The sequence below is a fragment of the Pezoporus wallicus genome, unplaced genomic scaffold (genome assembly GCF_028554395.1).
Source record: "Pezoporus wallicus isolate ANWC-B61680 ecotype Strahan unplaced genomic scaffold, APGP_CSIRO_Pwel_v1 contig_227, whole genome shotgun sequence".
NCBI lineage: Eukaryota > Metazoa > Chordata > Aves > Psittaciformes > Psittacidae > Pezoporus > Pezoporus wallicus.
The window spans coordinates 13,717,362-13,744,855 of NW_026635704.1; the positions used below are offsets into that span (position 1 = coordinate 13,717,362).

Below are 27,494 nucleotides of genomic sequence, written 5' to 3' on the forward strand. Positions count from 1 at the left end.
TAAAATTCATCAGTCACTCACTCACCTGACTATACTTTAAACCTATTTTCAAGGAGTATCAGTTGATTGAAAAAAGAAATAATTCTTAAGTGGAACTAACTCACATAAGGCTTTCCACAGCTGGATTCTGCTTGCAGAAATAAAATCTGACTTAGACTGTGCAGCTTTACAATGTCTTGTAGTAAATATGTATGTACTTAAGGGGCTCTACTCAATATAACAATGAGTAAGTCTCATTTCACTCCTGCTTTGTAATTTGCCATCATGAATTTCCTTGCAAACTTTTGATTGCATGAACAGCTCTCAGGTGGCTTGTGTGCTTCTAGCATCCATCTGTTTTCTCTCTTCTGGTCTTGGACAAGTCTGTGTTACACTGACCTTGCGCTACCTGCCAGCCCTTTTGCTGCTGTATATTTTATATAATTCCAGTTCACCACACTCTGTCTTCCACTTTGGACAAAGATTTAGCCGTGTTGTCTTACTCTGGATGTGAGCTGGTTCTAAAAGCTCTAGAGTTCATAAGTTTTATTAAGGATCCCTCATTCTTTTCCCATGAAATGACTGTATTTTATACTATAGTATTTCCCTAGGAAATGCTTACAGTAGAACTCAAGGATTTTGAAAAGGAAATGTTTTCTAACTGAGGCTAAATGTGGTCAAGAGCATAAATAGAACTTGATTTTACAGAATACATTCTGTAGTTGCGGCATCTGCTTTATGGAGGACGAAATAAATACCTGCAATGCAGAGAATAAGACAGAAAACATGACTCTGCCCTTTGCTCACCAGTATTGCTCACTCCTTGAAATATTTGACTCTTAAATGGCCATCTTATCAGTCCTTTGGAGTCAGTGAGAAGACTGCAAAGGACAACTCGTGTTGTTTTGGTGCATTCAGTGTGCCTTTCTAAATATCCAGGGAAGCCATACAAGGGCAACAAAACAAAAGACAACCATACAGTTAAGAAAAACCGGCCATCTTAACTTCTTCAGTCTTTGCCAGGTTATTTGTAAAAGCTGGGGAGATACCTCTTTGGAGATAACAAATCTTAATGTACTTTCTTAGCTCCTTTTCAAGAACCTGTGTTATTCTGTAAAATGGAATAAACTGAAAGTCAAAATCAAATCAGCCCTTTGGGTTTTGTCTCAATATTTGCTCTAATTGACATTGCTAAGGTTGCTATGAAAATATTACAAGAAGCACGATTAAATGTTGAGTATTTGAATACTTTTCCATAGCTTAGCTGCTCAAGCTGTCTTTACCTAGAATATGATCTTATTGTCACTGAATGATCAGACTGTCCCATTTGTTAATTCTAACTGGTTTTCAAAAGGTAGTTGTTCTTTTTAAATTTTAATTGGATCTTCAGACTTCATGTGATAAAGCTGACTGTGCAAAATACATGAAGCGGCATTAGGGTTATTTTATGTAGTATAACTGAGCATACATAAAATTCTTGTAGCAAATGGAAATCTTACAAATTAGGCTTTTGTTCACTTTATTCTCATTGGAGTCTGGGCAAGCAGAACATATGGACATTCCATATATTTAGCAGTCTTAACAGGATTTGTGCAGAAAAAGTAGAAATACTCACTGGGTGTTCTGGGAATATTTAATTCTACTTTACCATTGTCTCAACTCACATCTGTAGACTTCTTGCCAAAAGTTAGGTCCAGGTTAACAGCCTTTGAAAATACTAGGTGTGAAGTAGGTGCTCTGAATAGAAAGCAAAGATCAGTACAGAGAAAGTAAGTTTGATAAGGCACTACAATAGCTATGTTTATTGAGGTGAACCTTATGTTCTGAATTGTATTGACTAGGCGAGAAGCAGGAATTGGCTTTGCAAATCAAAATGGAAGTCTTACTGTAAAAGGTAATCTAATAGAGAGTAGGCTGGAATACTGCTCTACTCAGCATTTACATTCAAGTCCTTCTATGTCCTACCACCCTTGTGGTATATTGTGTGTTTTGCTATGAAGGTTTATTTATCTGTATTGCCTTTATATGAATTTGTCTTTGAAAGTATGCTCTGAAAATGGTAACTTTACAGGTTTATATGATGAATTTTGTGTTGGCAGATGAATGATTTAATAGCTCAGAAAAAACAGCAAAATGCCAACAAAGGCAGCAGAAGTATCTCTGCAAGAGTGTGCAGAGCTGAGATTTCTAACTGGGGAATGTAGCTGTCATGTTCTGGTGTCATGTCTTGATTGTCATGTAGATCCTGTGGTGAAGTCAGGCGATAAAAGACTTGGGACCTCACATCAGTAAGAAATTAAGATATAGGACAATGACATCACCGGAGGTGTAAGGGAAGGGTTCAAGTTGAGAATGGCAGCTGTGAAGGCATGTGTATCTACCATCTAAAGCGCAAAATCATTCAAGACAAAATTGCTTATAAAGTAATTTGCTTTCTTAGTTTGCCTCAGGAAAAATCTTCTTAAGATACTGTGGAACAACTTAGTGGAACAATAAAAGCGATTGCAAGCCTGAGTGCATACAGAAAAGCAAATCGTTTTTAGCAAAGGCAGAAATTATTTCTGTCACAGGCTAATGAAGTGTCATGTTTTCAGGTAGAAAAACCACAATTTTGCTATCTACTCACCTGCCTTTTCTAAACTTCTGTGAGTTTGAAAACTATTCTAACTCTTTCTAGCAAGTTAACATGCAAGTTCTTGGTAGTTGTGTGGCAGGGTATAGACTTCAGATACAGAGTTTGGCGCACTATTTTAGTTTGACCATTTGGTTATTTTATGTGCAAATCGCCTGTGCAATTAAGTGTATGTGACTCCTTCTGCTGGTACTTCTGTCATGTCACAAATGCAGTGACCCGCAACAAAAGAGGTTAATGGCTTTGGTGTCCTGATGCCTTTTGTTTAACAGAGATGTAAAACAGACACTAAAGGGCTGGATTTGTGATGTTCTTTGCCTTGTTCAAAATATTTTTATAAAAACTGGAGCTAGGAAAGTTTGAGGATATAGGATACACACAGATCTCATTTTCTTCCAAGTGAAGAATACGTCTGTTCTAGTGAAAAGGACCTGGTTTAATCATATGAAAAGTATTTTTAGAGTAATTTAAGGATAAGTGAATATTTATTACTGGTGCAGAACCGTAGTAAGCTGCAGCAGAATTTTGTTAAGAAATGACCTTATATTTAATGATTATGTTATAAACTGAAACTGCAATAATCTATTTTCAAAATAGGAGTCGGTGACTCTCATCACACTGTAGTAAAGGCTGTCATGTAGGAAGATGTGGAGTATAAAGCGAATGCTCCTGGGAGCTGGCAATTAATGCATCCTGAGCACATAGCTTTCACACCAGTGCTTACTCTGCATGTGGCAGAAGCATTAGGAAAACTTATATTGTTTCATGTTTGTTTTTTTTTTTTTCCAGTGACAGAATTCATGGTTACTGAAGTTTTATTTATGTATGCGTTAGATGGGAAAGCTCTAGAAATTTGTGCATAAAACTGTAGGAAGTATGTTAACTGGTTTTCCTACCCTTAGCATGAAATTTTCAGAGAGGGCCACCACTCCTGTGTGGCAAATGCATGCATAGTAAGACTGAGCAGATCACTGACCAATGGCTAGAAGAGATTTAACACTTCAAGTTGGCTCTCCCACCTCTGTGCTTCACAGTTGGAGTCAGCTGCTGTTGCGAGTGCTGTGTGCTCAGGACCTGCAAACTGGTGGGTCCCATGATCCTTTCCCCTAGCCTGTTCCTAAATCTTCCTGTATGACATCTTTGCAGACAGCAAACATCTCCTGAGTGCTGTGGGAAAGACTGCAGAGAAGTACTCCTGGGTAGCTTCTCTGTCCTTGATACTCCTTTGCACATTCATTGTCTTCTGTGAAGCAAAAGGCCTTTGTGCTGTAGTTGTGGAGCAGGACTGAGTGTCACTTCACCTATAGATCCACTAACATTGATGGAAATAGCACAAACATTTCTTGTAGGATTTACCTCCATTGTTGTTTGAGTGTTCTATAGGGAAGCCCCTGAAATACCAGAGGCCAAATATATTCGCAAATATAAAATACTCAAATAAGCCAAAACATCCAATCCCTGTCCAGGTTGTCACCATCCCTTTTTTTTAATCCCCAGCTACCTGTACCTTAGATCTGACAGTGATTTAAGATATGCAGATAAATATTTTTGTGCATTTTGGAAACCCAACAGTGAGCACATTTTCATGCATCTTAGGGACCAGCTGAGGAGTTTTGTTAGCTGAGTACTACTTGCATACCACAGACAAATTATTTCCTTCTACTAGTATTACTGCAATGTTTGCTTAAAAGGAATTGTTGCAGAGAGATGTTAGTATGACATCTTTAGTCTCTTGGGGTTTTAATGCTCAGATTAATGTTTGAAGTTTTGCAGGGACCTGATTGATGCCCTTTGGTTTTGAAAAAATTAATTGTATCAAATGGACTTTGGCAGTGCAAGTCATGTCTTGCTATTTTGCTAATCCCTGAGTGGCCTGAGGGGCAGACTTGCAACATTTTGTATGGTAGGAAAGCAATGGGCAAACTGTGGATATTGGTACCACTGCCATGGGAGGGTCAGAGCTAAAAGTAACCTGTATTAGGTTTACAGTAAAGCTGCTATAAAATGAGGAGCCTTCTCAACAAAGTGGACCCCCATGATGTTTGGCTGGCAAGTGTTTCTAGAAGAGCATCATCACGGAAAAGGGCTGCCAGCAAGATGGAACAGCACAAAGCAGATTATCAGGTCCTCCAACCAAATGGCCTGAGGGATGAGAGGACAGGTGTGGGTTTTGGCGCTTATCCCATAATGACTTTCCCCTCAATAAACCTTTTCTCACAGCAAAACCTCATAGAAGGATCTGAAGCAGAGCTGCAGACTCCCTCCCAGGGCAGGATTTGCTATAAGGAGCAAGGAGCGAGCATGTGGTTGTGGTTGTTTTACTGCCCTGTTAAATGTGATGCCTTACTGCTATTTTTAATTTAATTATTTTGTGAGAGTGGAGGTGATAAATTGTTTCTATGCTTCATTCACACACCTAATGGGAAAACAGTGCAAGGGAGCCGCAAACTGGAATTTGCATGAGGTAGAGCAACGTGAATTTCCAAATGCACATGCTTGGAGTATTCTGAAAAGCTGACACTTGCTAATGAACCCACTTTCATCCCCATTTCTGGTTGTGTCTAGTTACAATTTATAATAAGAGTGCGTTACACTGTGAACACTCTAGGTTCATTTATGCTATCCCGTGGTTTTCATTGTAAGTCAAAGAACACCTGACTGAGGGTGTATATGTGACCTTGTAAAAGGTTTTTTGCTGTTTCAGCAGAGGTAGGAGGGACCACAAGAGAGAGCAAAGATTCTTAGCAGGGAGTAGGAAAAGAGACCAGGGGCTGGGTAAATTGTGGTGGGATTTGCCCATAGCCATCCAGATAGAAAGCTGCAGGATTAAAGAGCCCTGCAAGTAGAAAGCTAAGAGCTTGAGTTGCAGGGCCACAGGGAATGCTGAACAGTGTGTGAGAGATTTAATAAGCCAAGTAGAGGATTGATGGATTTTATTTCCCTTCTGATTTTTGCATTGAGAGTAGGAGAAGGCAGCATGGTTAGTGTGAGACTCTACTCCAGGAGAAGGAGAAGAATGCAAGCTGCCAAAAGGTGTAAGGGTGGACTCCTGATGAACGTCCTGGTAGGCAACAAAAGAAATAATGTATGCTTGCTGTGCATGCACAATACCCCAGATTGTGTGCAAGTGATACCAGTTAGACATGGGTGCATCCGCTGCTGCTCAAGAAGGGTAACTAAGGCAAGAGATAGGTGACCTCTTAATGTAAATTGACATACCTACATATAATGTTTATGTTTGCTCATATAGCTGCTTCATAATTAGTTCTGCCAGCTCTTGGTTTCCTTATGTTTTGAGGAATGACAGCATATTCTTACATTTACTTCTGTTTACACTAATTAAATACTAGTAAACCTGTCCATCTAAAGGACAAATTATAGTTCATCTTTTCCTCAGCTCTGTGTTGGACATCTCTATATTCTAAACTATTAAAGCTCCTTTATTTTTTATGTTCTTCTGTCTTACAAACAGTTATGTAAGTTTATAGTCCTGCATAATTTAGCTGTGCATTTCTCACATTGAACTCATACAGAGGAAATCATGACAAATTACATAGGAGGAGGATTTCCAATTATTCAAGGCCCAAAGTTATGGAATTATATAGAGATTTATATTTTCATTAAGCAAAATCATGGTGTCTCCAGAACATCTTCATTACGTATGAGCTTGAATATACATGAGAAAAATCATTATCAAGATTATGTACCTGAACTTATTATTAGAAAATATATATGTACACAGGGTTGGAAAATAACATTTGGCAGCATAGCTCTTAGAAAGAAGAAACCTGTGGTAGCAAGATAATTTGTAACAACACAGAAGGTCCTCAAAGCAGACTGTATGTTGTCCACTGCCAGTGTAAAAGGAAAAGAAAAACATTTTTCAAGTAAATGGGATATCAAAAGCTTGGGATATCATCCTTAACACTCTGGTTGTTATTTGTAAATGTGGTTAGTGGCTCTGCAGGCTTGGTGCAGACCAGTTGTGTCCCCTGTCCTTGCTGCGCCACCCCTATTCCTAGTTGACTTGTTTTATGATAGAGGCAGAAAGTGTATCAGCCCATGGTTTTACAGTCAGCAGTGGTGTACGCTGAACGATTGTCTTCCTGTCCTTTCCAAACCTACCTCCTGAATAAATTTTATAGTGTCCTACCGTTCCAGCTGAGCAGGAAGAGGACTCCTTCCAGGGCTCTGTGGGCAAAGACCTGCTGAGATGGAGCAGGGGTCTGTCTGTTACCTAGCTAGTGCAACTACAAATAGAATTGCTTTTTTTGTAAGTGTACACATTAATCCAGGGAGGGCTCCTGTGTGGTCAGCCATGCCACAGAAAGTCAGGGATAATGCTAACAAAGAAAGAAGCCATCATGTACTGAGTTGGTAGAGGGTTACATACCCATTCAGCTTGTGACACTGAGGCTTCCAGCTGGCTCTGCCAAAGAGAAAGTAGATATGTGCTAAAAAACACATCTGGAGGTGGAACACAGAGCATGTTTTGTAGGTCTGGCTGTAAAGTAGAATGTAAGAAGCAATATTACCTGCTTGGTTATGTCTCTGAAGCAGTAACAGTCATGGAAATTTGGCAGAGGGGATTGCCATGCCACATACCATATGTCCTCATTGTCTTTCATTCTGAGAAATCCTCAGTCTCTTGTGAGGGTTTTATCTTATCCTACAAAGCTGTGTGAATGGTACTGTAGAAATTAAATATTTTTAACATACTGTAGCCATAAAGGGCTTGGTATCATCTCTACTGAGTTTCATTTACCTCATGATGCAAGGCAAGATATCCCTATGCACCTAGGGGTGTGGGGGGAACATAGGGCTGGTTTTGCCCTGGGTAGACCAAAATTCAGAAGTCTAAATCAGAAATGTGGATGAATGTCTTTTAACACAGGGTACATTTTGATACCTGCCCATATCTTTCCAACCCTAACCATTCTATGATTCTATGATCTTTAAAAGATCTTCACTTTTGCTCCCTCTCACCTTTGTAGTCTTAATTCTGTCTCTCCTAGTAGCTCAGTTCTAGTCCCAGAGGCGTGAAATGATAAATCCAGACATGCTGTATTTAGACTTCTGCCCCATGGCCAGCACACCCGATATGGCATTTCAGAGACTGAGGGAAGTGAGCCACATTTGCTAATGGGAAAAAGAAAGAACTGCAGCAGTACAATGACGTAAGGTTTATCCTGCAGGTTCACCTCAGGTTACAACCGGATCTAATTCAGCGTGCTCTTGTCAGTACAGCTTAGTTCAGCTAAACCAAGAAAATATAGTTCAAGTCTGCATACAGCTAACTCCCACATAAGGCATCAAAACCTTTCCAATCTCATTTTTTATTGCAGGATTTTTTTTATTTTTTTTTTTTAATTTTTCTCCATTTGAGGAGCTGTTGGGCCCGAGTAATCTGGGTTTATTTATCTGTCTCTTACCAAATGAAAGTAGGTATGAATTTGATTAAAAAACCATCTCAAAGCCCACAGGAGAATCAAACTTTTAAAGATGTTCCCACACATCAGATGCTAATGAGGTCACTCATAAGAACATTGTTGGCTGGGGCCTCTGGTCATTCCCAGGGCACATTTTCTCACTGAGAAGTAAGGTCCTGTTCTGCAGTCTGTAGCATGTTTTGAAATATCTCTTTCAGGTAGTGATGTGCTAACCCACTTTTTTGCTTTAATTTCAGTGGACTCTGAGAAATGAATTGCATAAATTTCACAGCAGTGAGAATTTTTTCCTATCTATAATACTTCTACAGCCTGACTCATATCACAGTGTAGTGGCAACTTTCATCAGCCAGAAGACCTTTCAACAAATGGAACTGCAAATACTCTTAATGCAGTGGCAGATCAGAAGTCAAGTTTCCACTGAACATGTCAAGGAGCTCAAAGAAGTGAAATAATATATCTTGACCCAAATCTAGGCCAAAGTGGTTTTACACACCAAAGCAAGTAGAGTTGATACGTGCTTGCTGCCTTCCTCTTCAAGTGCTGCTAGCTACTGGCAGTAAGAGCACAAAATGCTTTAGAAAGCAAAGTTTTATGGTACACTCCCAAGGCTGTAATCTTTTTTCTTAATCAAAAGTTTTAGACAAAAAGCTCTTGATCGAACTTCAGTGCTAACCAAACATTGGTGTGTTGGATCTGACCCAGGACATTGTTCCTGACAGTGCTCAGGAACTGGCCAGTTGACAGGGAATAATATGACAAAAGAGGGATTTTCTTAATCCCTGGGGATTCCCCTTAAGGGGAATGTCTTAAACCCTGACATTTAATCATTGCTTGTGTCAGGAAGTATAAATGTTTGTCTTCTGTTGCTTCAAAAAAAAGCAAGGTTCATTAAGGATTATATTCTTTCTTTTTGAAACAAATGAGTTTCTAATGGGAACATGCAGGAATTCATTAACAATCTAATGAATTTTTTTTTATAGTCCTTTTTGGTCCCAATTATATTATGCTGCAGACAGCTCCACAGGGTAAACTAAGCTTGCAGTTTAAAAAGGTAGAACAGAATTTTCCTTAATCTCTTTTAAATTTGCCTCTCAGTGTAAAACTCCATGTTTAACTTTTCTTCCATATCTCCTTAATTGTTCTATCCTTTGGCTGTAACGTATTCTTTTCCTTTTAGTATGAGAAAATAAATTCCTTTGCATTCTTTTAACTATTTATAATTTGTATACAGCTCTCCTACATTCATCGTCTCTCTCCTCATTTGCCTCCTCTCCAAATGGAAGTCAGTTTTTATTCACGCAGCTGATTTCCCAAGACTCCTGGTGGTTTGTCTTCCTGAGGTCTGAACCCTTTCTGTGGCTGCTCCTTTTGCAGCCCCATGTGCCTGTAGCATTCTTGATGCCAGATTTGCAGTTCTTTCATTTTGTTTGCTTAGGTGGAGGGAGTCTCCACAACCCCCTTTGAATGTTGAGCACTGTGCTTGACATTGCCAGTGTCATCAGAAGTGGCTCAAACAGGTGGCACCGTCGGGCTGCTCTCACAGGGGATGAGATCATACATTCATTCTGCCTCCGTGATGGATTTGTCTAACTCTCTCCAACTCTAGCTGACTTTGATCCCATATAATGAAAAGACTTAAAATAGAATGTGGAAGGGAACAGAGAGAGGCTTTAATTATTTACTGGCTGGGTTGAATGCGTACCTTTTGTAAAGGGACTTCTTTTGTTGTTTTTTGGTCTATTCAGTTTTCATTAAGCCAAATTTATGTCTTTGTGCTCAGCATTGATTCAGATGCTGGGCCTGATTAAAGAGGCTTTTGAAGGAAGGTGCATTTTTTCTTCTTTGACTTAGTTATTTTTTTACATTTACTAAATGGAATCAAAATTCTCCCTGGATAATGGTTAGAATTTTAGTTGCAGTAGTGCTAGGAGGTCCAAGCTCAGATTTTTAGTTTAAACACCTAGAAACATGTCACCCATCATAAACCCACTGATGGCTAGGTAGACAAAAGAGCTAAAAAATAAGAAGGAGGAAGCAGATTCGTAAATTCCCAAATTCATAAATCAAATCTGTGGCAGAACTAAGGCATGAGAAGGTCTCCTACCTCTGCTAGCATGGTGTTGAACTGCAAGCCCATACTATAGCTGCTGTATTCACCCCATGGGTTAGCAGAAGCACAGTGTCGTGGTCTGTGACACAGGGATGCTGTGACTACCTGCATTCCACAGTGGTATTCCCAGTCACGACAGTAGCTGCCACCACAGAACATAGAATTGTGTCATCCTGAACATTTTGGTAATGTGACTTTACCCTCTTCTGGAAGCAACAGCGATCTCATCTCCCTGACTGCTCAGGAGGGTTAATGCAGGGGGTGAATACAGCTTCTTTGTGAGCATCTTGGCCTGGCTGGTTGTGCAGAAGGAGGCGAAGTGTCATTCCAAACCCTTCCCCTTCTCTGGATGCTGGGCGGTGCCCCTTGAAGGCAGAGGAAGAGAGGGCAGGGTAGACTTGGCTTTTGGTGCACCACTTCTTGTATCATTGTGCTTACAACTAGGAACAACCTTGCAGTTACCTCTGTAGTCTTAAGCAAAAAGCTTGCTTCTTTTATTTTGGAAGCTAGTGCCTTCATTGTGTGCATGTCTGTGAAATCTGCATGCTGGAGTTGAGGCTTGAGGAACCCCAGTGCGTATCGATACCACTACATGCACTGCTCCTTCACAAAAATAGACAGTAATGTGAAAGATAGTGGTGGTGCAGAGAAATGCCCTTGCTTTATCCTCACCCTCTCGGTGCCTGTGGATATGTTAACAGACCACTGTACATAGGGGGAAAACATGCCTTTAATAGTTCTGTCTCAGCTGCTGTTAATTTGATTTCCCTCAGGTAGTGGGTGTTCAGTCACCAAGACCTGGGGCAGGACTTTTTGTAGCAAAAGGTACAAATAATTTACACTGTAATGTCTGAGGCTCTTAGGTAAAGCCTACGCTGCTGCAAACAAAGAATTTTATGTTATTTGGGGATAAACATGATGAATTCAGAGAGATGGGAGGAGGTGCTATAATGAGGAGCATGTTTATTCATAGCAGCTTTGTAGTATCTGACAGCAAGTAGGTTATGTTCAGACCTATGCTTGGTCTCTGTGCCATGCACATTGTACGTCTGTGGGCTGTTTGCCATGACGCTTCACAGGATAATGTCATAATGATTTGTAATTTTTATGGATTATTACAGATAAAATATTTCTCAATATCTCAGTTTTCCCGGGGAAGTTGTTAGTTTAAGTTGTATTTTCAGCTCCACACCAGCTTCTCCCATGTAAACTTGGGTAAGCGTGAATTAGGTACATTGTGTCAGTCCTGAGGCCAAACTCATTTGTTTGCATTTATGTAAATCTGGAGTATTGCCTTTGAAAAGAATGGGCTGTGTTCTGCCCCAGATTGTCATGTCCCATTCCTTTGCTGGAGCAACTCATTTAGGGGTGGGACACAGTACTGCTGCAGCGCCCACTCTAATACAACTGTAGCATCACATGGCTCATACAGCTTTTCAGAAACTGAAACTGGAGAATTTAGAGCAGAGTTAGGTCATGACCAAGTGTATATTCACAACATTAAAGTTACTGCATGAGTTTCTTCCAGATTTGCTCTGTTCCATAGATTACATTGACATTTAAATGTAATTCACTTTATCACCAGGTTATATCATAAAGTCCAGCTTAAAGTATTTTCATGAGCTTGTAAATGTCTATATTATAAAAGGAAATACTTGGGGCATGGAGAAAAAATGGAACGCAGTTAATCTATTAACAATGCCTTTCTGGAATTCACTTTTTTTTTTTTTAAATCTCATATTGGTATTAGGAAGGGGATTTTGTTTTGTTTCTGTTGAAAGTTGTGTGAAGTTCCTGAAATTCTCCAGAATGTTTAAGATGAGTGCATGTCTGGTCTTTCAAAGTTACATTCCAGGCTTTTACGACCTCTTTTATTATGAAAGTGTCCACTTTTCCTGAAGGTGCTGATTCTTCTCATCATTCCTCCCTATTCTGATGAGTGTGCACCTTTGCAGGGGAAAGTGCTTGAGAGGGATTTCTTCCTTTGAAATGGCTTCTACTCTAGATTTCCATAAATCAGTGCTAAAGGAAATTGTGGAGTAACTGAAGTGTTGCTCTGAAGGTTGCAAAAAGCACATTGCAGTGTCTAAGCCTTTGAAAATACGTATTTTTTCTTGGGGTACAGGTTTCCTTACGTTCAAATAAATGCTTTCATGGCAGCTACAAATGTCTTTTATAGGTGCTATCCAGCACTGCCAAGTTCTCAGCCCTCAGAAATAAGTGAAGTGGGATTATTGATGGGAGCTGTGTTCAGGTGGTTGCAGGATAAAGCAAACATTCTCTATGACTGTCAGATTGGTAATTCCCATGTGATTAATTGACTCCATTTCCAAAAGCCATTTTTCCTCTTTCTGCCTTTTTTGCCTATGCTTTGTGTTCAAATTTGGTGTGGCACTAATGTGTTTCTCCCCCTTTGCTGTCTGCATTGCCTGATGTGGTGCTTGGCTGCTGCCGGCAGCTCTGCAAGGAGAGCTCCCTCGCTGGGCCTTTCTCTACAGCTGATCCTGACACCCATCCATCTCATAAGATGAGCTCATTATCCCAGTATGTGTTCTACATCGAGATGATCGTGCCCAAGGAGAGACATTATTTTCCTTTGCCGTTTTGGGAGTGTAAGGATAATCCTGGCAGGTACAGAGCAAAAGAGATTTGATACATTAAATGCGCAAAGGTCCGTGCTGTCACATCTCCTGAATGTGGTGGTGGTTTCTTCCTCGTCAGCTGCGACTTTACCCTTTTTCCAAGCGTCTCTGGGTCTGTTACCTGCAGCTCGCTCGCTGAAAAGTGCCATCCAGCTTCTCTGTATGACATTTGGGATTTCTCCGCAGGATGGGTACAGCAGAGGGAGCAGTAGGACAAGCTTCTTCCGGGCTGTCTCAACCTGCCTGCTCCCAGCCCAGGCCCTCCAGCTGATCAAACCTCCCCTTCTGGGGTATTTCCCCCCAAAACCTGAGGGGTCTGTGTGCACCTTGGGGCTAGGGCGGAGAGGGCAAGAGAGGGCTGTGCGGCTGAGACGTCTCCCCCAGCCCCTGCAGAGCACTGATGCGTTACAGAGAGTAAGTCAGACGCTGCCTGCTTTTACATAACTGATCTGATGGGATTCGTGTGGCTGGCCTATATATTAAGGCTCCAGGTCTCATTAGCAGTTTCTGAGACTTCCAGGCCTCCTTCTGTGTTCTTGCTATGTATTTTTTTCCTTAAAAAAAAAGTAATTTCCTCTTTTTTTCCGTTTTTCATCTGGAGGAGAGAATAAAGTGAGTTTTCTTTTAGAGCAGGAGGGATTTTTAGTGGTATGTGGGGTGAATGAAAGGGGATTGTTCCTACCTTTGGCTCAACTGAACAGAGAATCTGTTTCGTAGATTATCCTCTTCCAGTTCTGAAACAAAGTGTGTGTGTGTTTCGCTCCATCCACATGCATGTCGGCCTGCACGCACGCTTCAGGCACTGGCTGAATTTCCACCCAAGGCCTGTGGTTGTCTATCCAGGCAAATAGAAATACATCACATTTGTGCCATTTTTATGAAATAGCTTACTGCAGACCTTTTTCAGCTGCAATGAAACCAAAGTGCTGGATTGAGACAGGATAACAGAGCCCTTTCCGTAACAAAAATAAATAATTTCAGGAATAAGGATATCAATTTCAGGGGAAGGTTGTGACAAAGCAAATTTTGGTGTTGCAGTCTTTACTTTCACAAATATTTCATAGAATCATAGAATCACAGAATGGTTTGGGTTGGAAGGGACTATAAGGTCATCTAAGTCCAACACTGCTGCCATGAGCAGGGGGACCTTCCACTAGACCAGGTTGCTCCAAGCCCTGTCCAGCCTGGCCTTGAACACTGCCAGGGATGGGGCAGTCACAGCTTCTCTGGGCAGCCTGTGCCAGTGTCTTAACCACCCTCACAGTGAAGAACTTCTTCCATATATCCAACCTGAACTTCCCTGTTTCAGTTACTCATTACAGGAACAGGCTGCAGATGAGCTCTCTTAATTAGCAATCTTCATTTGTATACTTGGTTGGAGCAGACATGAAGCCTTCAAAGCAGAAGGGAGTTCTTACCATGGAGGAGACAGAGCTCATCTAGTGCTGAAGCAAAGGCTGTGTCATGAATGTTTGTAGCTGGCATGTGGGATGTTTGTTTGTTTTCCTTCTGAGTTTGGCTTTCTAAGGGAAAACAATGGTGCTGTGTTTGTTTTTCTCACACTCCTGGCCACAGCCAGTAGATTTGAACTCATTAAACGTTTCCTGCTAAGTTTAACAATGGAGGAAATCTCAGCTATACTGATTCTCCTTGACTCTCATGAAATGGGATTCCAGATATCACCCCAAAAAGGACAGGACAGGCAACATGCACCTCTTGAATCAGCTCCTAGTCTGGTACCCACAGCTCTAAATGAGCTTCATGACCAGCTTGCTGCTTTTTCCCAGGTAGGGAAAAAGTACAGAAAGGCACGTGGAAGTCAGTGGGAGTACTGATGAGGGCAGTACCTGGAGGAAGAACAGCTGTGGAGGCCTGGGGAAATTAAAGGCATTATGGTGGAGGTGGTCGTGCAGGTTGGTTTCATGGTACATTAAAAGAAGATGAAAGTGTAGGTGGGCAACACTCATGTCCTGAGGGGGTAGGAGTGCTCGTGAGACTTTAGGTGGAATGGGGATTACTGTTGTTGGAAGCAGTAAAGAAGAAGGATCATAAATCCTTAGCAAAACAATCTTCATTAGATGCACTGCTCACCAAGCAACTTTTAATGAACTGTAGCTGGTACTTCAAACCCTTCAAGGACCAATAATGGATGATACAGCCTTTTTTTTTATCCGTGAATGCCATCAGGCCAGGAAAGACTTTTCAGGGCTCAGCACTATGTGGGATTGGGTTTACCTGGCTTACTTATTTTTTGAAAAATATTTTTCCTTTCAGTGTGGTAAAATTCAACTATTTACCTACAAAACCTGGTTATTTTAAAATTCACTATATTTTAATATATCTTGGAGATCTTCAGGTTAGTGGTCAGTTGGACAGCTAACAAAAAGAGTAGTCTTTTTCTTGTACTTAGCATTTGGATTAAAGACGAATGGAAGCAGAACTGTTCTGGTTGTCCTCATAGGTCTTTTTCAAGTAAACTTGAAAATGCATCTGTTAAAGAATGGTTTGATTTTGCAGATAACAGGGCAAGTGCACATTTTTTTGTAAATCGCTTACTTACAGAATGTCCATACTTTGTCCTTGTGTACAAAAATTAAGCCAAAGCATTTATGTCCTAGCTCTTGTAGATGTGACATGCTTATATATGATGATAAGTACTGGTTTAAAACATAGGCTTGTAAAAAAAAAACTCTGCCAAAGTTTAAATGCAAAACATAGGAGAAAGGGGAGAAATGTTTAAAAGTAAATCATGGGGTTTTTCTTTATTCGGTAAAAGGGATTGACTGAAAATATGATTTGTTTCTGAAGCTTAGATGTGTGACTATGGATAATCTGCCTTCTTCCCACATAGCTTGAATCATAGAAGCATAGACAAGAACAGAAAAGCCAGCACAGAAAATCCTCTGTTGCTGCTCATGGAGTACATAGTCCATGTACTGAGCACATTCCCCGTTTACTTAATTAATGCTTACCGAGAATTCAGGCAATTTGAACATGTTTTGCAAATAGCAGAGCTAACCCTTCTGAACAGTTCTAGCTTCCTCCCATTATCCAGTGAGCCTCCTGGAAATGGTAGGAGGAGTATACTCAGCGCAGTCAGACCACACTGGGAGACCATGGCAGTGTTTTGCCCAGTGTGAGCCCACCTCTGTCATCTGGGCTGCCTTCCAGAGGAAATGTACCCTGCTGTGCTGGAGGCTGTGTTGTGGAGGGCAGCAAGGGAGTGGGTGCTGGTGGGTGCATCCGAGAGCCCCCATCTCCAGCAGTTTCTAAAGCTGTTTCCTGTCATTTCCAGTAAAAAAATGTGATAGTTGGGAGAGAGGCAACTCATGGGTCAGCCCTTGGCTCAAACCCACCTGTTTGAGGGTGTTGGAGTGGGCTCTTGGTGTAACCATGTAGCTGAGTAGCCAAGAGTGAGGCGTGTGTACATGGAGTAATGCCAAACAAAGTCAGTGTGCTGGATCCACTGTGACAGGCAGGAACTGTGTTCCTGTCAATGCAATGCCTGTCCGCTACTCAGAGCTCTTACTCTTGAACAAACCTGTGCTGAAATCATCTGCAGAGGTTAAAAAGATCATTCCTAAGAGCAAAAAGTACTCTTAGTAAGACCTAGAAGAGCTCAGCCCGTAGGGTAGAAGACATTGCTTGTCCCAGTAAGCCCAGATCTTAAAACTGTCAAGACAAATGAATTCAAGATACTGACAGACGAGGGAAGACAAAGAGCAAATTCTGTACACATTAAAAATAGGAAAACATGAAGGGGCAGATCATGTCTCTTAGGCACCGGGCTAAATTGGGAATGGGAAGGAAGTCACATGATACCAAACATGTTACCTATTTACACTTGTCACTGGTACCAGATTACCCTGCTGCTCCCTTCTCTGCTCCCATGCCAGCTCCTGCTCCCACTGCTCCTCAAGAGCTTGTGATTAGTATATATTCATATATCCCAAATTTAATGCCACAGAGGTCCCTGATCTATTACATTTGGTGATAGTTATAAGCAATAGACACTGCTGGGAGGGAAGGAGTAGTATTGCCTCTCACAGCCATGGTAAATCTCCTCTTGCTGCACACTTCAAATTGCACATTAGACACTGGTATTATCGCATGTCTCTTCAGCTGAGGAAACCGGACACCTGTCTTTTCCTTTGGCTTATGTGATAGAAGTTTTGGACATACAACCTCTGACTGTCTCATTCATGGGATTGGGATCATGCTGTCCACGTTGACATCCAGGGTTTCACAGTAATTTCCAGCATCCTGTTTCCTGGATCTCCACCCCCACACACACATACTCAGGTTTATAAATAACTTCTTAAGAGACATGGGAAGCAAACCCTTGAAGTGCTCTTTTAGAGGATCTAAAATCCAATCATCTTCTTCCCCGTATTTAGTAAGGGAAACGCACAAGTTTAGATGAAAGTGTGGCCATACTTCTTTGGATTTCCCTGCCTTTGTTGTCTTAATCCTTCCTGTTGATGACTTAACTTCTGAACCACCACATTTGTCCATCACACCTTCTTCCATGGGGAGCTTCTTTCTTCCTTCCTTATTGTCCTAATTAAAAGGAGCTCTCAGCCACAGAGGCACAACTTTTCTTTGTTCTTTCTCTCTTTGTCTCTCTTAAGTGTTTAAGGCCAGGTTGGATGTGGCTTTGAGCAACCTGGTCTAGTGGAAGGTGTCCCTGCCCATTACAGGAAGGAACTAGATGAGCTCTAAGGTCCCTTCCAACCCAAACCATTCCATGATCCTATACTTCTATGTTACTGAAATCTGGCTTTGCTAATAGTAACAAGGGTTAGTGATTCAAAATAAATCTTTTGACTTTTCAGAAGCTGTCATCTAGTTTATTCTTTAATATTTGTATATTGGTGGCAACTTTTCAAGGCCTACAAACCTGAGCTGACTCCAGGTTAAGAGCAGCTCTTGCCTTCTTCTCTGTGAGACTGACCATGAAAATAGTTCTGGAGTTACTGTTTTCATCAAACTTTATATGTTACATATATGTTATCAAACAGCATCATGAAGAGTGGCTGGCAGGAGATGAAGTGCAGGCTTACTTACTGCCCACAAAGATACAGCTCTTTGGATGTTTCTACCCCCCCCCCCCCCTCGCCTTTAGGCCTTCTCAAGTTTGAGCTATTTCCTTTGTTAGCTTGAAGTAAACGCATGATTACTTTCACTACTAAATCAGTCCAGCCTCTCAACACTGGTGCCCTGAGAAGTGTAATTCCTCATCACATAGGGCATTGAGGAGGCACTTATAAATGGTGTTGTTAGCTAAGTGATTTTGGGCATAGCTTGGCCTTGCCCCAGCCTGTGCTTGCTTCTTGCTTGGCTGCATCTCTGGGTACGAATGAACCCCTCTTGGTAGCCACTCAAAGGCGGAAGACTGTAAACCAGAGACATTTCCTATGTTCCTCTGTTTGAATTAGTATGACTGTCAATTGATATGTTCCAGTTGCAACTGAAAGTGTTCAGTAATTCATATGTTTTACACAGTCTTGTGGCTTGTTCCACTCCCAACCCTGTCTGAGATAAGGCCGTCTTGATGGCAAGAAGTATTCAAACTGAATGCGTGTTTACAATTTAAAAGCCCATAAGGCTCATATTAAGAGCCAGGTGTTTATGTCAATGCTAATGACTCCTGAAGTTCCTGGGAGGGATACAGACCTTCTGGGTTACATGGAAGGACTTTTTTTTCCCCATTTCAGTCACCTTGAATACTGCCAATCAGTTGTCTGGATTTCAGAGTCTGACTTCTGCACAACATTGCAATGCATTGTTATTGTCAGGAGCCACAAATGTGCTGAGAGTGGAAGTCCAGAAGTTTGGTGTTTTAAGATCTGGTAACATCTTGTCTTATTTTGTGTTTTTGTTTGTATGCCATTCCTCAGTAAAGCAGTCTGCATGGGCAGAAGTGCTGTAAACATACAGATATGAGCCTCTGCAGAAGCTTCGTGCAACGAGGGTGAATTGCTTTATTCCCCCAGCCCTAGAGCTTGCAGTCCCCTACAGAAGAGGTTTTCTTGCCATCCTGTTTCTGACTGCAATTCAGTCGCTGGCTCCGGGATTCAAACCTGGACTCTGGGAATGGGGGAGATGGGGGTGGAGTGGCAGACTTGGGGAAAGGGAGGGAGGAAGGGGAGGGGAGGGGGCCCGGGTGCCTGCGATTGGTAAAGCTGCGCAGAGGCATCTGCCAGCAGGACTTCAGAGGAATGTGAAACCAAATCATTTAGAAGTTAAAGATAGACACAGAATACACAGCGTCTTGAGCCAGGGTTTAAATTCATCCCTCTCTGCCTGGCTTCTCACAAAGCTCTGCCTGTCAGCTTGCCTCTGTCTCCTCTAACGATTCTAGTATTCCCTTAAAAAATAACATCGTTCTGGATTCTTTGGAATTACTAAGGTGGCAAAAGAGATCATGGTGCATACCATAGGGTAAGTAGGAAGTCTGCCTTTGCATATGTTTGCTTCAGTGGTTCCTCTGGGCTTTGCTTCTGCTTTCAGGCAGTTCCTGTAGGATGAGGTAGATATGTGATTTATTCCCCACTGTTTTCCCATTACAGTTTGAACTTTATTCCTCAGTGAAGTGTTAACCCACAAGGTTACTTATCTTGGCATACCTGGGGAGTCTTTGGCTTTAACAATTTTACCATTGCAGATTTGAGTGCTCTTTTCCTAGCAGCTGAATTTTGTTATATACCTTTGCTCTTCATCAGTGGGATATGCTGTTTGAAATGCTGCTTATTATTACAAAGTTGAAAAGTGTGCAGTTTTCCATATTTCCATATGTAGTGTTTGCTAGATAGCAGGTACTTGGATACTGGGAGTTTCATCTGAATCTGTGCTTTGAATGAGAATCACCTAAATGCCAGCATTGTTTTTACCATTTATTCTGGGCATACGTGTTGTACACTCATAGTAGAGGAGCTCCCAATTTTGGATTTGGTGGCAGTTCACCCAAACATTCTCAGAATTCCTGACATGTTAGTACTGCCCATAATAACTGTAGGAAGTAGGTGCTGTCTGCAGATAACTGGAACGCCTAACATTTTTGGTTATAGATATCAGTCCCAAAGAGATTCACATAACGGCAGTCTGTGCTTGCAAAATATGTGGAATTGGGGGAACTAAAATAGAAATGGTTCCTCTTTGAAGGAAAGATGATCCATCTGGTATGTTTAGTTAGCTTGCTTCCGTTTGATGGAGTTCATCCCTGTTGATCAGCTTACCTGAATTTTGCAGAACTTCTGGATATATTTGGGTGAGCAAATATGCCATGAAGTGTTTTCTGTATGGTTACATGTAGGGGTTGGAGAAGAAGGAAATATATAACCTTTAGAGTAAATCTGGAAAAAAACAACTGCAGGGGTAAGAATGACACTCAAGCCACTTCTCTTACAGTTGTACTAGTGGGTATTCTTGTACTAGCTCAGACCAGCTGAACACTTCAGTCCCATGCTAAATTTCAAGACCAACAGTTACTTACATAAATATTTGTTCTTGCTATAATATTTGTTTTGGTATTGAAGTGGAAAAACTTTGAGAGAAAATGTGTCAAGATCAGTAAAAACTCACAGTGGGGCTGAGTAAAGCTGTGGTTAGTTTCTGGCTGCTGCACAGGATGCTGAGCAGCTGCAGGCAAGTTGTGTGAAATCTCAGAGCCCCTGTAAACTTGAGGGGGTGGAAATACCTTCATTACTCTTCTGTGTTAGGTATCTAGATAGCAGTTCCTTGGGCTAGGCATTGCCTCTGATAAGGCTTAGCACAATAGGCTTCTGTCTTCAGATGCACCCTCCCCAGGGCTGTGGCAAAAGGCAGGAGAGAGGAGAAATCCACAGATTTGGAAGTAGAGATTCGCTGCACCTTTTAAAACCTTCCTAAACTGAAGGAGGAGAATAAACTGACATTCAGAGGTGAGCAGAAAATAGAATTAATGTTCCATAGGAAATTCCTGAGTCAGTTTGAAATTAAATTGCATTTCCCTACCACAATGTATTGCTTTTCAGAAGTTACAGTTCAGGAGCATGATGTTCCCATTTCATTATCTGAGACCCTTCTCCCATAATTAAATGTTCCAAGAGGCACTGGAGAGCTTTGTCACAAAGAAACTTGCTTTGTATTCTGGGAAGTTAAGCTGCCTTAAAAATCTCATTCCTGGAAGGGAATGAGCATCTGATCCAGGAACAGGGAGTTCCCAGGGCAAAGAACTACGGTGTGGTGTTGGATTAACTTTAAAAGATATATTCCAGTGTATCTAATCCACCTGAAATAATGTCTTCAATTGTTGTAGCAGTAAATGGAAAATCTTCAGTGGACTGGTATTTTCCTGTAGAAAATGTTGCTGTATTTGATATACTTTATATATTATTACATTGTGGCATATTTTTCTGAAATGGACAGTCCTTGGCCAGGGTGAATTTTGCACAGTTGGGGTGAGGATTTGTTGGGAAGTGGGGAGGGAGGAAGGAGAGAAAGGGACACGTCTATTTCTTAAAGGCTTTTGTAACAAAGTGTTGGGGGGCTGGTAACACATTCTTCTTGACCTTCTGGGCTCTTCCCTTACTGCAGCCTTGCCTTCCTCCCCTTGCCCAGGACTCCCTGGAGAAGTGCTGCTGGGACAGAGGGGCACCTGCCCCCAGCCCTTGCCTCTTGCTTTGCAGAGAGAGAGAGATCATGGAGGCCCCAGTCTTCAGGGAGAGCAAGCAGGGGACAGGACTTTGATGAGGGAAGCACAGGCCTACAGCTGAAGCATAGGTGCCTCCTGCTTTTGGGTACTCTGAGTGGTTAAGGTGCTACTCTGATGCTGGAGCACTGTTCATCACTAGCGTGTGCCACACTGGTGCTGCTCTGACTGTTCTGGAGCAGGCAGGTCGCAGTCCCTCCCTTTTCATTGCCATGAAGTTGTAAGCAACTTTCTCATGAGAGAAAGCAGCGATGCTTTCTGAGGTGAAAATGGATTTGCAGCATTTCATCCTTTAATAAATCCTATGCTTTCTTCTTCATTAACCCTGCTAAAACCAGTGGTAGCGATATGCATATGGGGGTTAAAATCCTTCATTGCTAGACTTTACTGTGATTGTATGTGCTTCCCACTTTCTTTCTGTTATGATTTTTTTTCCTTTGTAAATCCTTGTTTCTAGCCTCATCTTCAAGCTTTTTGCAGTGATGATTATGCCGTTAAGTAGCAAAATAGGGATGTCATCAGCAACCTGCTGGTAATGATTTTAAGGACCATTTCCCCAAGGTTCCCTGACAATGTGCTGGCATTTTTCTGAGTTCAAAAGTACCTAGAAGCAGCTCACAGTGATATGATTTCCTTCGGGTTCTGATGAATCTGCTTCCAGTGACAGCAGCTAATTTGTTTTGGCAAAGTATGGCAGCCAATGCTGTATATAATACAGCTTGCCATAGAAAACCTCAATAGTGTGATTTGGTAATTCTTTAAAAAAAGACCCCCCAAAACACCCACAACCAAGACTAATGCAGTTGTGACCTATGCAGCAGCCATGTTATCACCTCTGAACCCACAGTGGAACCCAGGGAAGCCAGTCCAAGTGTTGTCAGGCCTCCTGCGCTTACTCTTGATTCTGGCTCCTGCTGTATCAGGGAATAAAACTTCCTGAGGTAATTATTACTGTATGAAGTGACTTTACCTGAAAACACAGCAATACTTCCCACTAATAGGCTGTTTAAAAATGCATCTAATTGCAGCTGTGGTAGTTGAGAAAATGCCTAAGACCTAATAGTCTCAAGAAAGCCATCCTCCCTGGCAGAGGGGTGTTACAGGAAGCCAAGTTTTACTGTGTCTTCCCTGTGTCTGAACCAATTACGTGGCCTTTTGCTACATTTGGCTGCAAAACCTGAACTGGGGATTATACTCTGAGTAATAAAGAAGAGATGGGAAAGTAGTGGAAATAATGAATTCTTATTTATTAATTTCTTTGTTGGTTTGGTGGTAGCTGTTTGCTGAACATAACCTTCCCTGGGGCAGTGGAGGGAATGAGTTGGCTTCTGTGCCTGATCTTTGACAAGTCATGTAGGAGGCTTGGCATAGCTTTTTTTGAGAGCAATGACAGTAAAACTTGCCCAGTTCTGTGAAGTGCTCTGAGATCAAGGGATGAAAAGTGGTATCTAAGTGCTGCATTCTTATTTTCTTTTGTATCTTTTGTAAGGATAAGACTACTCTGGTATGAAACACCTCCTTGTAAATTTGTAAGAACATTTGCACTCAAAGGAAAAAACAAAAAAAGGAGGAAAATGAAGCAGAGCAGGTAGGCTTTAAAAACTATTCAGGACTTCTGACAGGTTCTTTTAAACACAGTGAAAGTAAGCACAAGAAAAGCAGAGGAGAGCATGCTTGGAGTGAAATTGTCCTTGAGTACTCATTACGAGGTAACAGCTGCAGATAGAATTAGTTAGTAATCTTAGGCTTTCCTGCTATGTTTTTAAGGTATACCATTTAATGAGTGTATATGCTTTCTGGTAATTACCTTTTCAGTCTGTGTTGATTCTGAAGGTGACATTATCCTTGGAGCAAGATTAGGAAACACTTGATTCTTTCCAGATTTATAAAGCAGTGACAGTTTGGCTATCATGTCACGTGTGTCCCCTGCTTCTTTTTTATACACAACTAGTTTATATTGGATTAAGAGGGCTACTGTATCATTTGTGTGATATGGAAATATAATCCATTTCCTGGTTTTAAATCATTCTTTTTTCTTGTAAATTGACATCAGAATGACAAAAGCAGCACACTGATTTAAACATTTTGTAACTTTTGAGGTGATAACTGAAATCTTACAGCTTTTTTAAATTGGATTCTTAACTAATTCATGTAACTGAAAGCTTCACATACTTGAGAAATTGAATCTCATCTAGGAGAACTGGCTAGGCTTTTGCAGACTAGAACCGAGGAAAAAGGCACGTCATAGATCTGAGTTTGAAAGCATTTGTCTTGGTATTTGATGTGTATTTTTAATTGCTATTACAATTACAGATATTTCACTTTTCTTTGAATATACACCATCAAAATGTGTTTCAAAACAGATCAAACAAAATGCAAAGTGTTTTGTGGCCTAATTTTTTTCCTTAAAAGTTTGATCAGTTTCCATGTCTTATTATGGAAAATAAATTGTATCAGTTTAATGCAATACAAATTGTTTTATGAAGCTATAGGAGCTCAGGGAGAGCTTGACATAGCTGAGAATGAAGCCATGTACTCTGCCAGACTATCATGTAAACAGGTCATGTTTTTCTTTAAAAGAACTCCACTTCTGATTATGCCATCTATCACATTGCAACCTGTTCTGCATCCTGTGTTCCCACTTCTCTCAGCCACCTGCGAGGCCATTGTTGACTCTCTTACTCCCATCCTCCAGGTCATCTCCCCTCTAATTTCAGCTGCAGAAGCAGGTGGATGAATTTTTGACTGACCCATTGAACACATAGTCACAGGAACCAGAGCATGCTGGCAGCACATCCAGAAGTGGTAGTTCAGTGGAAGTCCTTGCTCCATCTCCTCCACTTGCCTACAGAGTCTCAGCAGGGAGGAAATTTCTGGAGGAGACACGTCTTCAAATACCACAAGTTGTGTGTGGCTTGCAAGAAGCCCCCTGAGCACATCTCCTATAGATCCCTGTCAGTTCAAAACAGAAGTCATCAGCAAGGTTCAGACCTGCTGACAGAGCAATCACTTGCACTCATAAGCTCTAAAGCTCCTTGTGAAACGTTTTTAGAGGGGGATGAAATATGGCTTTTGTTAGTAAGTTCGATGGCTGTTTGCTGGTAGGATCAGAGAGATGACAGTTGGACCTACCTGCCAGGTTCCAATTTTTTTGTGAAAGCTGGAGGAGTGAATGCTTTTCAGCAAAAGAATGATAAAATATTTCTTTTAGCACAGGTAAAACTATTCCTTTTCAATAACTTTAGCTTTGAAAATTGCTGAAAATGTATAAATAACACATTTGGCTTGACTCTGATAATCTGGTATGTAAAATTTCAGGTCAAGCATAAAATTTAGCAGAGCAGCTGAAAAAAAGTTTTATAGTAGGAAGTGGGTGTAAGCAAAGGAAACTTGCTGAAACGATGATGGCAAGAAGCAATTATGTGAGTCTAGGAGATAGTAAATATGATTTCAGAAATGATACAGCTAAATAAATAGATTAGGTAGCAGACGGCTGAAAAGAATCCAAGCAGACATAAGTTCTTCATCCACATTAAATCTGGTGATGTATTCCTGAAGAGAATTAAAGGTGCTAGAGTTCAAAGCCCTTTCAAAAAGTACAGTTTCCAGGCTTAAGCGAACTCTCCACAGGATGGTGCGTTTCCACTGAAAGGTGAATAGGTGTCTGCTGAGAGTCACGCACAGTTACACATAACTCGGTGGTAACTTGGACTGAATGGGCCTAATCTGTGCTGTTACACTGCTTAATATCAACCCACACTGAAACAGTGTATTCTCTATGAAAAAGCCATAAAGTAAGGGGTTAGACCAATAATTTTTCAGGCCATTCTCTTTTCTTGAAAGTGGAAATAAATTCCTTGTGCACAAAGCCTCAGCTTTTGTAACTGTGTGTGTAAAGTACTAAATAAGTCATCCGTTGTGTTATGTCCAAGACAAACCAAGCTTTGCCAAAGAGCGGCCTCAGCCTAGCCAGGTCTGGCCATACCTATTTCACAGGTCATTAGTCCTATCCTTTTCTGCTGTACACCATTGTGGATGACTGCTTGGGCTTGTATTAGGCATGACTACATATACTAACAGACTCAATATAGAGCAAGGGAATAAAATTGGATATATCAGCCTTGAAAGGAATAGTCCTAATAGTTTTTCCATCCTTTCCCTGACAGATAGAGCAGGCATATAAAAGGAGGGGGAGGTTATGCAAATATCGGCCCAGTCCTCGCTGGATTTGCAGTATTTTTCACTCTGTGCTAGTTAAGAACTACACACAACTTGAGATATTTCATGAGGCGCCATCAAAAGGGCGCATTTGTCTCACTGGGCACAGAGAGGCTGGCAGTGGTGGAGTGTAGCTCCAAAGGGCTCCCTGCACTATGTGTTGGTAGCTCTTGACACCAATACAGGGGGGGAAATAAGTGGTGAGACAGCAGCTCTTCAGAGGAGCATGGGCATTACTGTGGATCTCCAGCTGAACATCAATTGGCAATGTCAATAGATAGGCAAAAAAGAAAAGCCTGGTATTGGGATGCATATGGAAGTACAGCCTGCAGGGAGCAAGCTACACATTGATGAGCTCTCTTGCTGAAGTCCTGTATTTGGTTTGGAGCACTGCTATTTGAGAAAACACTGGCCACTTTGGAAGTGGAGGAGGGTAGTAAAAATGACCAGAGATCCGGAGGATATGCCCCAAGGGAAAAGCCTGAAAGGTTTATGTTTGCTTTGCCTAAAGGAGAGCAGCTTGCTGGGGAGCAGGTTAAGAGACGGGAAGATTTTCAGTCGCAGGTAGCACAGAACGGACTGTTGTGAAGAGGAGGCCCAGTAATCTCTCTTCTGTGCTGTGGAAAAAGAGAAATGGGTCTAAAGTGAAGCCAGAAAGATGAGGTAAACCCTAGGAAAATGTTGTCCTTGATACACGCTGCCACTGGATTTTGTGGAGTCTCCATCACTGGAGGTGTTAGGAATGGTTTTAATAAACATGAGTGAAGTGTGTCTGGCTTTAGCTCATAGTGGGAGGTGGGTTGCATATCTTTTCTACTATCTTTATGATTTGGTGTTACTGGTGATAATACAGCACATGGAATTATTTTCTTAATGAAAAACATGGTGTCCTGGGTTTATAAATTGTGATTGGAAAGATCTCTCTGCAGAGTGGGATGCGATTTGCTGAGGTACACAGGCACTTATTCATCATGTAATTTCCTCCATTTGAAATGTTCCATAGGTAAGTGGTTAAGGCATAAACAGCTGTCTTTGCATTTCAGTTCAAATATCGTTGTCCTGAAATACTTGGGGACATCACTTTGTCAGCTGGCACTTGACAGTCCATTTGAGTTCCAAATTTGAAATATGTAATTGGATTCTTAGGATGAAATCTGAGTCCCCTTTGAAGTCATGGGATAACAATTTCGCACTGAGGACAGATTGGTGTCCACTTGTGCGTGCTTAGCTTTACTGTCCTAGGCAGGCCTGTTGTTTTCAGGACAAGGGTACAAAGAGTGGGTTGTAAGAGCATGCAGCCTTTGCTATGGGAAACAGTTGGTGGCAGAAGGGGGCCTTTGGAGTGCTTTGTGTGGGTGAGTGAGAGTGTACAACAAGCATTACGTGAGGTGAATTAATTATTTTTTCCTTTTTTCAGATTATGTCGACAAGACTAATTTACACCATCTGTTCTAAAATATAGAGAGGCTGTCAGGAAAAAAGCAACACCCATTTTGGTGTTTAACTTTCATTTTAGAAGATTTTAGGTGTTCTATAGTCTCTTTAGTGTAATGTATTTTTTCCTTTTTTTTTCTGGTTTGGGATGGTGTGTTCTCCCTCCAAATGTATTTTTTTCATTACCAGTGTCCTTTAATTTGCATTTAGTATTCATACAGCTGTAACTGCAAGTTCAGTGTTTCTTCAGCTACTGGTTAATTCTTCCTGACGAAATGCATGCAGAGAAGACTCTCGGTGCAATGAATTGGAGTAGTTCCACTGAAAATACTCACTT

The 27,494-nt window shown here is 41.3% G+C and overlaps 1 protein-coding gene across 22 annotated transcripts in view; it reads left to right on the plus strand.

Annotated features, from left to right (window-relative positions):
* DTNA (dystrobrevin alpha) overlaps positions 1 to 27,494 on the plus strand; it is a 229,614-nt gene that overhangs the window by 25,471 nt on the left and 176,649 nt on the right. For 2 of the 22 annotated variants that reach the window (XM_057397726.1, XM_057397725.1), the window contains exon 1: positions 19,063 to 19,257. The exons of the other annotated variants lie outside the window; for them this stretch is intronic. Coding sequence is in view for 1 of the 2 variants with exons in the window: in XM_057397725.1 (XP_057253708.1) it covers positions 19,241 to 19,257 (17 nt within the window). In the remaining variant the exon portion in view is untranslated. Of the gene's footprint in view, positions 1 to 19,062; positions 19,258 to 27,494 lie in introns of those variants that run through there. 22 annotated transcript variants of the gene reach the window in all.